General features: G+C 41.0%; 1 protein-coding gene and 2 pseudogenes across 2 annotated transcripts; 1 reads left to right on the forward strand and 2 right to left on the reverse strand.

Annotated features, from left to right (window-relative positions):
• Window positions 1–1,063: 1,063 nt before the first annotated feature.
• LOC149108994 (uncharacterized) lies at window positions 1,064–1,960 on the reverse strand (annotated as a pseudogene).
• Window positions 1,961–3,166: 1,206 nt separating this feature from the next.
• On the forward strand, window positions 3,167–6,133 carry LOC149108995 (uncharacterized; annotated as a pseudogene). Its single transcript, XR_016208586.1, has 2 exons — window positions 3,167–3,434; window positions 3,552–6,133. The product of XR_016208586.1 is annotated as an uncharacterized LOC149108995 (transcript).
• LOC149108996 (uncharacterized) lies at window positions 5,923–7,969 on the reverse strand. The gene has a single exon (XM_089294108.1). The coding sequence runs from the start codon at window positions 7,717–7,719 to the stop codon at window positions 6,157–6,159; it is 1,563 nt and encodes a 520-aa protein (XP_089150234.1). The 5' UTR covers window positions 7,720–7,969; the 3' UTR covers window positions 5,923–6,156.
• Window positions 7,970–13,973: the final 6,004 nt, after the last annotated feature.

Below are 13,973 nucleotides of genomic sequence, written 5' to 3' on the forward strand. Positions count from 1 at the left end.
CTGAGCTTGGTTAGCTTATTTCTTGAGTACAGCTCACAGAGATTGCATGTATCGTAAGTGATCGGGTGGATCCAGCCTACACTCTTCAAGAATGTGCGCACGGGCGGAGGAATACGCATCTTGCTCTGCAACAGCTTGACCGTCCCACTCGTCTGCAACATCGTGACTTTCTTGCCTGAATTTCGCCGCCATTCTTGAAAATTAAGATTTTATTTGCTGTGGGGCTAGGAATTCGTCTACAGTGAATCTGCCGCTCCCGTCTTCATGTTTTGTATGTCTCATATCTTGAGCCACCTGTGCGGGGTCTGCTTTGAATCCTGTCTGTTCTCTATTTTAAACTTCTCGTCTAGGTAGGCCTTCTGCGCGCTTAGCACTGAAACGGGCAGCCTTCTTCGTAGATCGCAATGCCCAGCCCTGCTTTAACGCCTGAACACTTTGCTCTGAAAGCTCAGAGCCGGCAATAAATGGCTGTGCGCTTGATCGTTCCTGTAGTTTTTCAGCGTAAATAATCTTTGCCTTGTCGAGAAGCGAGTGTCTTTCCCCTACAAATTTGCACTTGCCATAATGCATATGCCGCTCCAGGTTACAATGGCGCTGAAAAGTACTCACGCATCCTTCAACTGGACAGGAAAAAAGACCAGCGTGCTCGTTGTCAGCAGATGCAATGTTTTGCTCTCCTTGAACGGTATTTTCTGGATTGTCTTCAACTGGAGACCGCGTGCTGTCAAACAAAGAGACGTTTTGGAAGTCTCCAGGAGAAAAGGGGCTCTCGGGGAATACTGGATCCTTCACTAAACCCATTTGGACTAAGGAAAAGAGAGCATAAAAAATAACTAACTTCTAGTACAAGACACGAGATTTTGTTGCATTTTCAGTGTGGCAATGACATTTGAAATAAAAGCGCCTTCAGTAATAAGGGTATAAACCGAACCTAAGATTCTTCAATTAGTTACATTAGCGGTAACCCTGATATACTACGAGCAGCCCTTTTTTAGTCCGTCAAGCGTGACTCGAAAGAAAGCGCGCGAGAAAATAAAAATTTGGTAAAAGTAAGCCAAAAATATTTTTTTTTACCTTGCAACTGAGACCATGGTGTGGTCTTTCCTTCTCCCATATCAAATGCTTTCCATACAGTCAGACATTCCTCTCCATAATGGAAATTATTTAAGTTGCTCACTCCTTCCAGTTTCCCCTGCAACGAGATTGGATGCTGCTTTGTGGAATCAATCAAGGTAACTCGGACACCTCTGACATCACCATGAGATAGAATAGCTCGTTTTAGATCATCCGCAGAGACTGCATCATGGCCTTCATTAATGTAGCGAAGAAGATGTGCTTTGATCGTTGCTGTTCTTCTGTCGCATGGACTCTTACCGCCTTGTGGGTCGCTGAAGTCCACTCTCTCAACTTTGATATCAGTCGCTTCTTTCATAAGTCGGCAAGCAACTAGCATGGTGAAGCTGTGGTAACACTCGGCGTTGTCTTGCCGGAGAAAGGCAGCTGTAATCTCCGGATGTTCTTTCTTGAGTTCTTGGAGTGTGTGTCGCATGATGCTGACGACCACGTTGCTTTCTTGACTGCAATTCTCGACTATGTGAACAAACGCTTGGTGCTGCAGCTTGTCAGCAATCTTACGGGCAACAACACTAATGTGCCGAGAAATCTCTCTTTTGGCAAACCAATCAGCTTGCGTTTCCCTGTAATTTTGTGGCAGGAACTTCATGGCCCAGTCCTGTGTGATGAAAATTGAAGACGTTTCCAGGTTTTCCGGAAGACTCGTTCTTGCCTTGTCCTGCTGAATTGATCTCAACTGATGAGCCTTCCATGATTCAATTGCCTGATAGGCTTGTTGAAGAGTGCACATCAAGTCATCGCGGTCTTCGTCTCTCAACTCGGAGGATCTTAATGAAGACTCAATTTCCATCATTATGGATTTCAACTGGTCACAAGAAGGACAGCACTTGTCATGGGAATGGTCACACGCCACATGGAGGCAGTTCTCTTGAAGATCACTTAGAGCGTGCGTTTCAACCACCTATATACCTATCTACGTAGAGGGTTACATAACTGATCCGCGAAATTCTGTACATCTGACTGGTAATCCTTTCTTGAAAAAAAGTTCCTTTTCGCTTTTACTAATAAAAGAAATCAAGAGATCATTTTCTTTTGGGGAAACATAATTCACTTGTCACTAGAAACCCCCAACCTCCAACCCGGGAAAACATGGGGCATGGGTGGGGCTTTGTGGGGGCTTTGACTCTCCGCCCTTCTCAAGGGAGTGGGGGATAATTCATTGTTTTCCCTTTATATTCCCAAGGAGACGTGGGATTAGTACATTTTGGCCTTTGCTTTGCCCGATGGGGATCGGGACTAGAATATTTTAGTCTAATGCCGTGTCCAAGCAGGGAGGAGTAACAGAAAGGTCACATAACAACCCGGTACGAAAGGGGTCTGGGACGAGAGCCTGATAACGTGGATCATCTTCACTTTGTAATGGTGAGTTTATTTGCATGCAATTAAACGATAATCCTCATCTTGCGACCTCTTCTTTTGCTAGCTAGTATTAGAAGTGTCCAGTGACAGGTGCGTGCATAACCCGGGGAAAAACCGAAGCAAAACTACAAGGCATTGCCTTACTTCAGTAACCACCTCGACTTATTTCATTGTTTATACCTTGCATAACTTCTGCACAATTTGTGAGAAGTATTGACAAGAGAAGAATATCTGCCTCCGTTTGCAAAGCTGGATCAAAGCAGTCGAAAAACTTCAACTGACTCTTAATGTTTCTTCCGCATCTTTCTATCGTTTCACACACAGCATTTGCCTGGTTGGAACTACTGCATCCACACGGCCCTCTAACAAGTTCAGAGTAGCCACAGGTTGCCATTTCTTAACGTGTGTCATGCAACTGTACAAACGCAGCACAGATTATCGACTCTGACCTAATCTGATTATGTGTTGTTGGGCGGTTTTAAGCGTTTATTTGTGGATATCGAAAGCAAATTTAAAGTGTTCGTGTCAGTCATTGTGTGCTAAGTACTTGATGATTCCCAGACGCACAGGATTATGCCCACGTGTAAATTTTCTTCCCAGCTATTAAAATGTTGGCAGCTTAGAGCTTTAAAAGCGGGATAACTTTACGTGTACAAGTAAAAGCACAATACACCGTATTCATAAATGGCGGCCGCGCGGAACGGCCTGGTTTCGAATACATGAAAACGAGGCTTGGTAGGCCACGCATCACAGATCACAACAAAAATGGCTTCTTCTAGTCGAGATTCTGATACAGTTATCCTCACCGAAGACGATATTCCCGGAGCTTCTTTAGCTGGAAGAAACCCTTCTTCACTAAAGAATGAAGAACTGAGGTTTTGGTTGCGATGTCGAGGCGATTCGCTAAAGGGACTTAAGACGAAGGCACAGCTCATAAAGCGGTAAGCATCAAAACACAGAAACCGATCGAAGCACATGCTCGCATCTTTGTGATTTTCCCCAAGAGAACACACGAAATTTTGTTTCCGTAGTATTTAGAATTCTCTCCTTTTTTGCAGAGTCGACGAGTATATTAAGAGTGGAAGGGATAAAATGGTGATCGATCCCGATCCCGATGAAATCTACACAAAACGAAAAGCAAGGGTTTCGAACCTTCCAAAAGACGCCGCTACATCACCACGTGTGAAATATCCGAGCGATGGCTGGGGTAAATCGCTTGAAAGGATGCCTGCTTTTACCAGAGCTGAGATGAACCAGCACGTGGCAAATTCTGGGAAACGAGTTGCCAATACTGAGCACCATTCGATTCCAACCAATTTGAGAAAAGCTAAAACCTTTCTGCAGGATGAATATTTGAAGGAGATCGAGGCAAACAGCGATCGAAGGTACTTTTATTTGAGGGCAAAGTGTTACCATAGTTTTAAGAAAAGTGAGGCTCCCCATGCTCTCCGTTTTGCCATGTGCATCGTCTCTGGTCAAGTCATCCATGCAAACTGTTCATGCAAAGCTGGCAAAGTTGGTTACTGTAACCATGTTCTTGCTTTAATGTTTAAAGCATGCAAGTTCAGTTTATTTGACAGCAAAGCAACAGATGATTTGTGTCAGGATGAGGATGAGCAGGCAGAACTAGCTTGCACTTCCCAGCTGCAGAAGTGGCACAAAAAGGGCCGAGGTGACAAAATTTCTGCCCAGCCTGTAATGGATGTCACTATCTCAAAAACAAAACTCGATGAAACTAAGAGTAGAGACGGAGTTAAATGCCTCTTGTATGATGCAAGAGCTAATGCCCAGCATGATGTCGAAGCCGAAATGACATTGAAAAAGGCCCTAAAGCAAATCAATCCTCAGATGGATTTAGCACTTATGGAAAAAGATGATTCTTCTACAAATAGTTGCGTGGAAACCAAATTCGGCGAGAGTCAGATTGGTTCATATTGCAGCTATCAATTAACTCATACCGAGGCAAACTTTGAGGCTACTGTGGACATTTCATCCGTACCTAGAGAAATTGTTAGTAGAGAAACAGAACTTATGTATCCGAGGTTTCCTCTAAACCCATGCGGTGATTTTGTCTTGCCTGACAACTTAGACGATTTGGAAAAAGCACTCATCAATACCCTTGTTGTGGATGAGACAATTATTAACAATATTGAAGAAGCCACAAGGGACCAGTCATCCTCAGAGCAGTGGAAAAAGGAACGCAAGTTCAGATTTACGGCGTCTAAATTTGATTTGATTTCAAAAAGGCAGAGGAATCACGAAAAATTTGCTACAGACCTTATTAATCCAAAGCCAATTACTTCACGGTATGTTGAGCATGGATTAAAACACGAACCAATTGCACTTCAACAGTATGAAAAAATTATGTTCACTTGAAAGACACCGGTAAAGGTTCTTAAGAGTGGTTTTGTTGTTTGTTTGGACATGCCAATTCTGGGGGCCTCACCAGATGGCAGAGTTGTGGATTTTGGATGCCAAAATCATTTTGGTCTGGCTGAGGTAAAGTGTCCGGAAACCAAGTTTCAAGTCACTCCACTAGAAGCATGTCAGGATCCGAGTTTTTTTTGCGAGGCTGTAAATGGACATTGTAAACTTAAACGAAATCATGCATACTACACTCAAGTGCAAGGCCAGATGGGCTGTAGTGGAGCCTCATGGTGTGACTTTATTGTGTACACAAAGAAGGGAATTTCAGTGGAAAGGATCCCTTTTGATGCTGCCTACTGGGCAACTCTGAAACAAAAGCTTAAAACATATTACTTTACCCATTTCATCAAAACTGCAGCCAAATACTAAACTTCCATTAGGTAAACAAATGTCTGGCATTGAAAGTACATGTTCATTTTACTTTTATATACATAATAACTGTAAGTTAAGCTTACTCCTGGGCAAGAATGGTTATGGATTAAAGCTTTTAAAGCTCTAATAGGCATGTGTTGCTCAACATCAACTTTCTCCTGGTAATGCAAAACTTAAACAATCACAAATCATGAGAATAAAAGGGATTGATCACTAAAGACAAGTAATTATTGTTTTGGTTTTTCAACAAATCTTTCACAGGTACAACTAAACAACATCTACTGTATGTGGGAAACCAAATGAGGGGATTTGGTACTGATATTGGAGCTTTAAAAGTTGAGGGAAGTTGCAGTTACATAACTAAATATGATCAGGTATAATGTGAAATCATTTTTTAAAATAGTGATCAGCACCTTATTTTTTCAATTTTCATAGTGTGCAATGTGGAAAGTAGAAATGAATGACAAATATGAAAAATTCTCATAAATGTTTGCATGATTGGCTGCAAAAACAGAATAGTTACAAGTTCCAGTCAACACAAGTTTTTTTTTCATTATAATCTGTTTGTAAATATTCACAAAAGGTAGAATGTTAAGTTACACAAGGTGATTCAGATGCAGGGCTTTTAACTTAAATGTAAAAAAAATTCTTTTTTATTTATAAAAAGATAGGGATATTACATTTTGGTAACATTGAATAAGGAAACAGTCACTCAAGGCTGATTCAAGTTAAAACATATTATTATGCTGATTTTGTACAATATTGTGGTACAATGTTATATTTTTTCACTGGATTTGAAATAATCATTTTATATAAAAACAACCCTATGACCTGCTTGTCACTATGTGTGAACTTGAGATTAATTTAAGCACTAATAATGGGATCCTGCATGTTGCAAAGCATGGCACACACACACCACATTTGATTCACTACCCCAAATAGGCTTAGTGGAATAACCCCCTCAAATATAAGAAAATTCTTCACCTTATTTATAGCCCTTTCCACATGTATTCTTAAGCTAGCAATTTCTTGTGTTGCAATCACATCTTCAGCTGACATCTGATCAGACATTCCCAGAAAAGGAGGGATGTTCAAGGAAACACCAAGGGGTAGAATGTCTTCAATAGTAAAGCCTTTGTCAGCCATTACAGAGTCCCCATTTGAAAAGGGAAGGTTCAAGAAGCCACTTCGCTCTACTATTTCCCTGTCAGATATACTGCCAGTATAGAGTTGGCCAATAAATGTTAAGAACCCTTTAGGTGAAATTCCCACCAATGCCTTTAAAGTGGTATGGTGTTTATACGAGCTAAACAATTCACTATTTAAAAGGAGGCTGCTAGGCATTTCACAGCGGATCTCGGTACAGTCAATAATGACCCTTGTGGTTGGATACTTTGCCTTAAAATCCTGAGGCATTGTCTCATTTACTAGTTCTCTAGAAGGCCAAATATTTATATGACCAAGTTTCAAATACATATAGTTTATCCAAGAAATAAAGATTCTGCTAACAGTTGGCTGAGAAACGTTAAATAAGTGAGCTAAATGTAACTCGGCAAAACCTTGCCTCAGTCTACACAATGTCAAAAAGAACTCATCTACTGGTTTTAGAGACCTTGGCCTTCCTTGTTTCACAGGCTTAGCATTGCCAGCAACTTCCTTTCCAGACAACCAGTAATTTATGTTTTCTCCCCTGGTACCAGGATCCAAAAAGTCGTACAACGCCACCATAGTCTCATAATTCGGAAACCCCGTATAAAATGCTACTAACGAGTCATTTGATGAGATGTTTTTTAATGAAAACATCTGTTCCTCTAGTTGCTCGTTTTTCTGTTCCATATCCACAATTTTTTCTTTTAATTGCAAAACCACTGCTTCCAGTTCTTCAATTTTTAAACGAGCTGCAGATAGCTTCTCTTGAAGCTCGGTTATTATTATATTATTATGCTCCTGTCGCTCCGGTGTTTGCGGTATTTCTGCTGTTTCCGGAAAAGACGTCCCGTCGGCCATATTTGTAGAAGACGAATCACTGCATGCTACTTCGCTGAATTCGGTCGTCGAATGCATAACTTCGCCAAATTCTGACGCTAAATTGTTTCTCACGGTTGTAGCCGTGAAGCGTGCAGTTGGCGGTGGCCGTTTGCGAGGAAAACTTCGCTTCCATGCGAAGATACTTGGCACAGCTCCTGGTTTGGGACTGATCCTTCCATTAAGACTTTTCTTCAAATCTTCAGGCTTAAAATGCCTCGAACAAACCCTCGTTCCTTCCAATATAGAAAAATCCTTGCCTACATCTCTTCTAATGGCATGGATCCACTGCTTTCTAGTGCTTGGATCGTCTGGAAAACGAAAAAAGGATATCTTTTCCCCCGTATCTTTGTCTCGCTTATCCTTCTTCGTACACAACGGAACGCAACAATGTGTTGGCATCTCTCAGCTAATCTCCGAGTAGAAAATATTCTTGTCGGCCAAAGTTGTCCCCTACAAAGACTAAGGGAACCTTTTACCCAGCTATTTTTCAAAAGATAAAAATTTCAAATATCTCCGCGTAGTTATTACAGCTAAGACACTCCAATATAATACAAATCTATGTGCGCTTCAAGGTTCAGCTGGCCTACCAAACCTCGCTTTCATGTTTTCGAAACCAGGCCGTTCCGCGCGGCCGCCATTTATGAATACGGCGTATAACATTACAAGTAAACATATTTTAATATGTTTACTTGTAATGTTCTGCACTAATCAAGATGTCAAGAGTTGCAGACAACTGATCAGATAAACTTTGAAAGCTTACCTGATGAAGCGTGAAAACATGTGTCAACAGATCAGTCATGATTAATGAAATAGAGGAGGAGGAGAATAAAGGGGAAAAGAGTCTCTTAAAAAGAATTCAAGGATAATGTCAGGTTCCCAAACAAAATTGCCGTGTGCCATGGATATAAAGGACGAGTATTTGTGTTACGTGCCCAGGCAACTGTGGCCTGGCCGCCTGTCACGCAAACTTTAGTGTTTGAACATTTCGCGAGCAGCGAGGGGCAGTTAACGGAAACAACTTGTGAAGCCAATACACATGCAGTCCATGCTTGGCGCTGATAAATGGTATGCACAGATAAACTGCAATATCCAAATTGAGGTATAAATACGACAAAGTATCGATTTTACGGTTTTTTTACAATTTACATATTGTATCCGTCCTCGGCCGTTCAAAACATGATTTTGTATTTTGCTTCGAAAAAATAATCGCTAAAAGTTTAACTTTCAGGCAACCTGAGCAGCAGACAGGACAAATATTGATAGAAAGTAGCTTTTTATTCGGAATAGTAACGATTTTTCGCCAAAAAACTGGCCTATTGTCCTTTCCACGAGTACTTTATTGATCTTTCACCTCTAATTGCTTGACATGGAATGGCATGTTTTGTCCTTTGTGCCACTTTCGTCTGGCGCCCTAAAATTTCGCATTTTAAGTAGCCAAAAATTTTATTGCAGCTATTTGAAGACGAAACCCTGTTCTTTCGCTGGATTAACTTGACGTAACTCCATGCAATGTACCAAGGTGCTATTTTACCCTCTCAATTCTGCCTTTTTTTTGTCCGCCGAAATGAGTGAAATATTGAAGAAAAGAAAAAATCGCCCAAAAATTCAGTTTGCGATGGAATCGGACAAATAACATTGCAGACTGTTCGTAAATATGCGTTCTTTTCATTAAGATATTCAATGGCCAAATTTACCGTTTTGTTTATTTTTAAGCGAAGCTCAAATAATGCGTTGTTTGGAGCTCGTGAAACTGATGTGAGAGCCGCCAAACCGCCGTTCGCGTAAAATAAAAATCTAATCGAACTTAAAGTATTTTTCTAGAAATATTTCATCCAGACCTATATTGGGGCAAAGTTTGGGGATTTTCGAGTATTTCATTTTGCATACCTCCAGGCGAAATTTTGGGACGATTGCTCTTAAATGGCTAAACTCACGAGATAAAGACATATTTATCGACAAACGCGATCGTAGCTTTATGTCACGCACCGCCACAACTGAAATTCAAAATGCGCTGGTTTCCAAACGAACGACATGTAACGATGTTATGATGTCATAGGCCCTTCGGGCTTGCGCAGTAGAATGAGACGTATCCCGGATGTAGTCGTTGTTGTATAACGGCTAGTAGTGGCGAGCTTTTATGAGCTTCATTAAAACCGTTGTGTTAGCATCGTTTGGTCTCGTTTAGACTACGCTACGCGACACTATTGAGCTGGAAAGTTGTAAAGAGATATATAAACTTAGTACCTCTTATGCCTGATGAGTATAAAAGATTTGGTAGCTCTTTAGTTTTGGATTTAAGAATTTGATGACGTCACGTGAATACGCTCTAAAGGGAGAGTGCGCTTCCCATTTTTGTTTTATAAGTGCAGGCCAAGTTGAGCGCCTTGACGTCTGGTCGTAGTAAGAAAAATTACCGGACGACTGAAAATAGACAGCCAACCTCGGAAACAAGCATTATCTAGCTCGAGATCTCTTTCACTTCCTACACCTAACGACAACCCGGGAACGGATTGACTTACAGTCTTTGCTAGTACTCAGGGCACCCCAAGAAAATCCTGATTAATGTCGAACATGACACTTTGATTTAACTATAACACCGAAATATGAATGTTTAGCCAAGGAAGGATATGTGGCACGTATTTAATACGTTCTTAAAAAGAATCTGGTCATATATTTTATTGGTCAAAATACCGCTCGAACAAAGATGTGCAGTAAACTTACAACTTTCTAGCGTTTTACGAAACAACTAAGCCTCCCTATTAAGATCTCGTTTACCAAAAAGGAGAATTTACGGTATTATGACCTCCAGCTCTTGAAAGTTTGTTCAAACACCCGCCGCAGGTGATCAAGATGTAAACAAAAGGAATGCCGAGGGGGGCTGGGGGGAGTGCAAAAAAACATCGATTTACTACAATTTAGTGCGGTGCATCTTTAGCACACATGCCCGGGTAATTTGGCGAACCGCCGTTTCGGGTAGGTTTTAAAGGTGGGTAATGCTCTCACTAAGTTCTGTATTTGTGTCTGGATGCAATGTTATCTGTCTGTTATCCCAGCTATCTAATCTTTACCGCATAGAGGAGTGGTAACTAGATGCCTCTTATCTCGCCCCAGTCCTTCATCATTGCAATTACGCTCGGAGTTGAGAGGAAAATTTTGCCGTATCGCACGCCAAGGGCATATTCTCCAAGCCAGCTTGTAGTGATGGAATCAACGATATATACCTTGCATTATGAATGTTTTTACTATGATGCGTTTTTATTGTACTGGTATTATTGAAGCGTCATCCATTGGTGGGTGGACGTTTTCTTTTCTCAGGAGGTAACAGTCCAGCTGCGGCCAAAGAGAATTCCAATAGAGCACGAGGATGAAGTTACAAACAGATACGGTAAAGATTTGCTCGTCGTGAAACTCTAAGAGATATTTCAGGATTATGATCATAGGCAAAGCGTAAAGAAAGACCGTAGTCAAATTGACTTCATTTCACGGTGGCCTTCATACGCGTTCCTATTTAATATGCTGCGGAGTTCGTGAGAAATGCAAACGATCTTGAAAAGTATACAGAGTGCGTATTAAGAAATGCAGTAAACATTACGAGCGTATGCGCACGCCAATAGACACGCACTTAGTAAACCCGTGCATCAGTTGTTGTGCATGCATTCCCCACAATCACAGTGCAGTTATTATAAGCAAACCGATAGCTATTTTGTGAGTAAATGGATCCCATCTAAATAATAAGTACAGTTGGACTTCAAAGAATCTCTTTATTGAGAAGTAATGCCCCGATACAACGAAAAACGGTCTTCAGCTTGGCCAAATCTAAAAATATTTGAATTTATGGATCAGCATTCAGGCGTATTAAATCCGTACAGGAGCTGTAATCCGGTACAGAGTTCTGATCTCCGTTATGACTTAAGAAATTAGCTAGTCTTGGAAATACTGCATCAAGGTTTCACTCTCTTGCAGTGCGAGCGATGTTGCATCAACCACCAGCCCAACAGGAGAGTAAGAATTTACATCTGTAGCCAAATAAATTTAATCAACGTCTTTTCCGGAGAATATCTTCCGATCCTAACCGTTCTTCGTGCAAATCATGTCTCAGTTCAGTTAAACATCCACAAATGTTGGCCTTTATGACTTCGAGTAAGAAAATAAAGATGGCGGCTGCCAAAAGCACAGCGAGGAATCACTGTGGTGTGTTTATCAATTTGACTGATCAGTGTTCTAGTGCCTTGCATACCATAACTTAAACTCGGTTGTACCTTATTAAATGATGCCCAATATATCAGCTTCTTGGAGTATCGTTTTAACTCAGGCCACAGAGTAAAAGTTATTTAGATCTAATTGACTCTACCTTATGTCCTCGAGCATTCAGCAGGGCCACTGTTGCAGGGGCAGTCAAATGATCACGCCCTGTGCTTTCTTTTACATATAATTATTTCTTGTAACTAAGTGCTCTTCTAGGCTATTGCTAAGTCATTGAAAGACAGTATTTTTATTTACTTCACCTAGAGTGATTTGTTTCTCAGATCCAGACCTAAAATATGGAGTTCAGTGCTCCGAGGATTCGGGAGCATATGTTTTTCAGCAGCATCGACCCATTCCGAGCGAGAACATTGACACTTGCAGCATACAAGGTAAATGTCTAAAACCTATATTTTTACTTATTTTCCCATCGTTAGGTAGCAAATTTATTTGTGACCCCCAAGTCTTTGATAAAGCTCTAATAAGTGCTAAAACACCCGACTGACTGCAAAATCCAGCAACCCATGTCCATGTTACTGTTGGATTGTATGCAGATTTATTATTTTCTTCTGTAGCAGAAATAAGGATAGACTGATAAAGTTTGAAAAATGCTTGATTTCCTAGCACATTATTGGTAGAAGATAGATAAATCGTTTATTAAAAAGTACACACCTAGCAGTCATGCGACTGAATTACGTGTGGAATTTACATACTACATGCTTCTGAGCAGCAATGTTCACTCCACAATACGTTGGCTACATGATGTGTTTGTTACTTGCAGAGAAAATTACGAGTACCTCAAGTGAATCGTTATTTATACGAAATATGCTGGGAAATATATTCTATATGCAACTTAAAATCCAAGAGGAAAATGCATTTTGTAAAAGTGGATAGTAAATGTTGCCTTTCGGTATCCTTTCGGTTTCAGTTTTAAGATATGCAAGAATGTCTAAAACTTTTGCCAATTTTCCGTAAATAATTTTATCATAATCACGGAACATATTTCTTTTCTTCATATGCTTCGGTTAACCTGCGTCTTACAATTACAGTTGAACCTCAATTATTTCGAATTCCTCGCTATTTCGAACTGAAAACCTTTTCCCTTGGATTTTCCCGGCCTTCAGTCATTCACTGTCAACGATTTCGAACTTCCGCTATTTCGAACAATTTTCTGTTTCCCCTGAGAGTTCGAAATAGAGGGGTTCGACTGTAGTTAAAATCCTAGTATTCAAGAATGTCTCCTGTTTACTCCTGTTCGAAATCAAAGATGGCGCAGCCGCCCTGTTAGTGAGTAAAACTGAACAAGTAACTGAGAATGCATTATATTGCCGAGTTTGTAGCGTCTCCTACGCCAGCAGCTTAAATATTCAGTTTAAGACATGGTAGTTAACAATCCCTCTATCTCTACATGGAAGGACTCCAGTCATCATCAATAGGGACAAGTTAGTGCAGTGTGCAGTTAACGTAGATTCGGTAGCCTGCGACGAATTCGTCGAAGACTTCAAGATTTTTATAATTAGTTGAGAGAAGTTCTCTTGTTCCAGCTTTCATTATTATCGTTAAAGAACAGGATGCTGTTTTCAAAATTAAAATTACTTCTAGTCATCTGTGAATTTTCTTCAAGGCCGCTAACAGTTATTATATGATAATTGTTTCTCACAGAACTGAGGTATTCTGTACAGTGTACGGAACACTAAAGCCAACATGACGACGTCCAAGTTCCTCAGAGTTTGCTGGCGGATTAGGCTGAAAGAAGAGTGGAACTAATTGCGCTTTAAATTCACGGTTTCCTTTGCATTGCACATAGCATTGAAACAACACAGCGTTTGCAGTAGTATTTGAAATAGAACGAGTTAACGAAAATGCACTGATTTGTGTCTTAGGCCTATTCCAAACGTCGTGCTACTGGCGTGCCGAAGTAAATTCAAGAATAAAGTTCGACTTAAGCACGGCACCAGCACAGCGTTTGAAACCACTCAGTTCGGCAAACTGAATGAACGACTAGTTAGTACGCCAGGTCCTTGCCGTGCCGCACGGTAGTAGTGCGACTTAGCTTCAAACGGTATGCTCTCGCCGTGCCGAACTAGACTCATGGCCTGCTGCGTCATGTCAGCTGCCGTTGCTTTTTACCAGATATTCAAAATGGTCTCCAGCAAAATAAACTTCTTGCGATATTCGGCGCGACGGAATTAAATTCGACGTTTGAAACCTCTGCCGTTATTTTGTCATGCCATTTCCTAGACTTCCGTGCCAGATTCATTTGAGCGGGCGGCACGGCAGTAGCACGACGTTTGGACTTGGCCTTAAAATAAGATGGCTTGGGCATGTAGTGCTTTGGGTTCGATTACAAGCCTGCCGCTGTTCGAGAATGCATCTGCACTCCGCTACTCCCCGTAAGCCGGAGTCGACAG

Source organism: Orbicella faveolata, unplaced genomic scaffold, assembly GCF_042242905.1.
Source record: "Orbicella faveolata isolate gen_17 unplaced genomic scaffold, um_ofav_v1 contig_25, whole genome shotgun sequence".
In the NCBI taxonomy this organism is placed as follows: Eukaryota; Metazoa; Cnidaria; class Anthozoa; order Scleractinia; family Merulinidae; genus Orbicella; species Orbicella faveolata.

Bases quoted from the DNA above. Each gene is read 5' to 3' on its own strand.
- LOC149108996 (XM_089294108.1), bottom strand. From the start codon at position 7,719: ATGCCAACACATTGTTGCGTTCCGTTGTGTACGAAGAAGGATAAGCGA.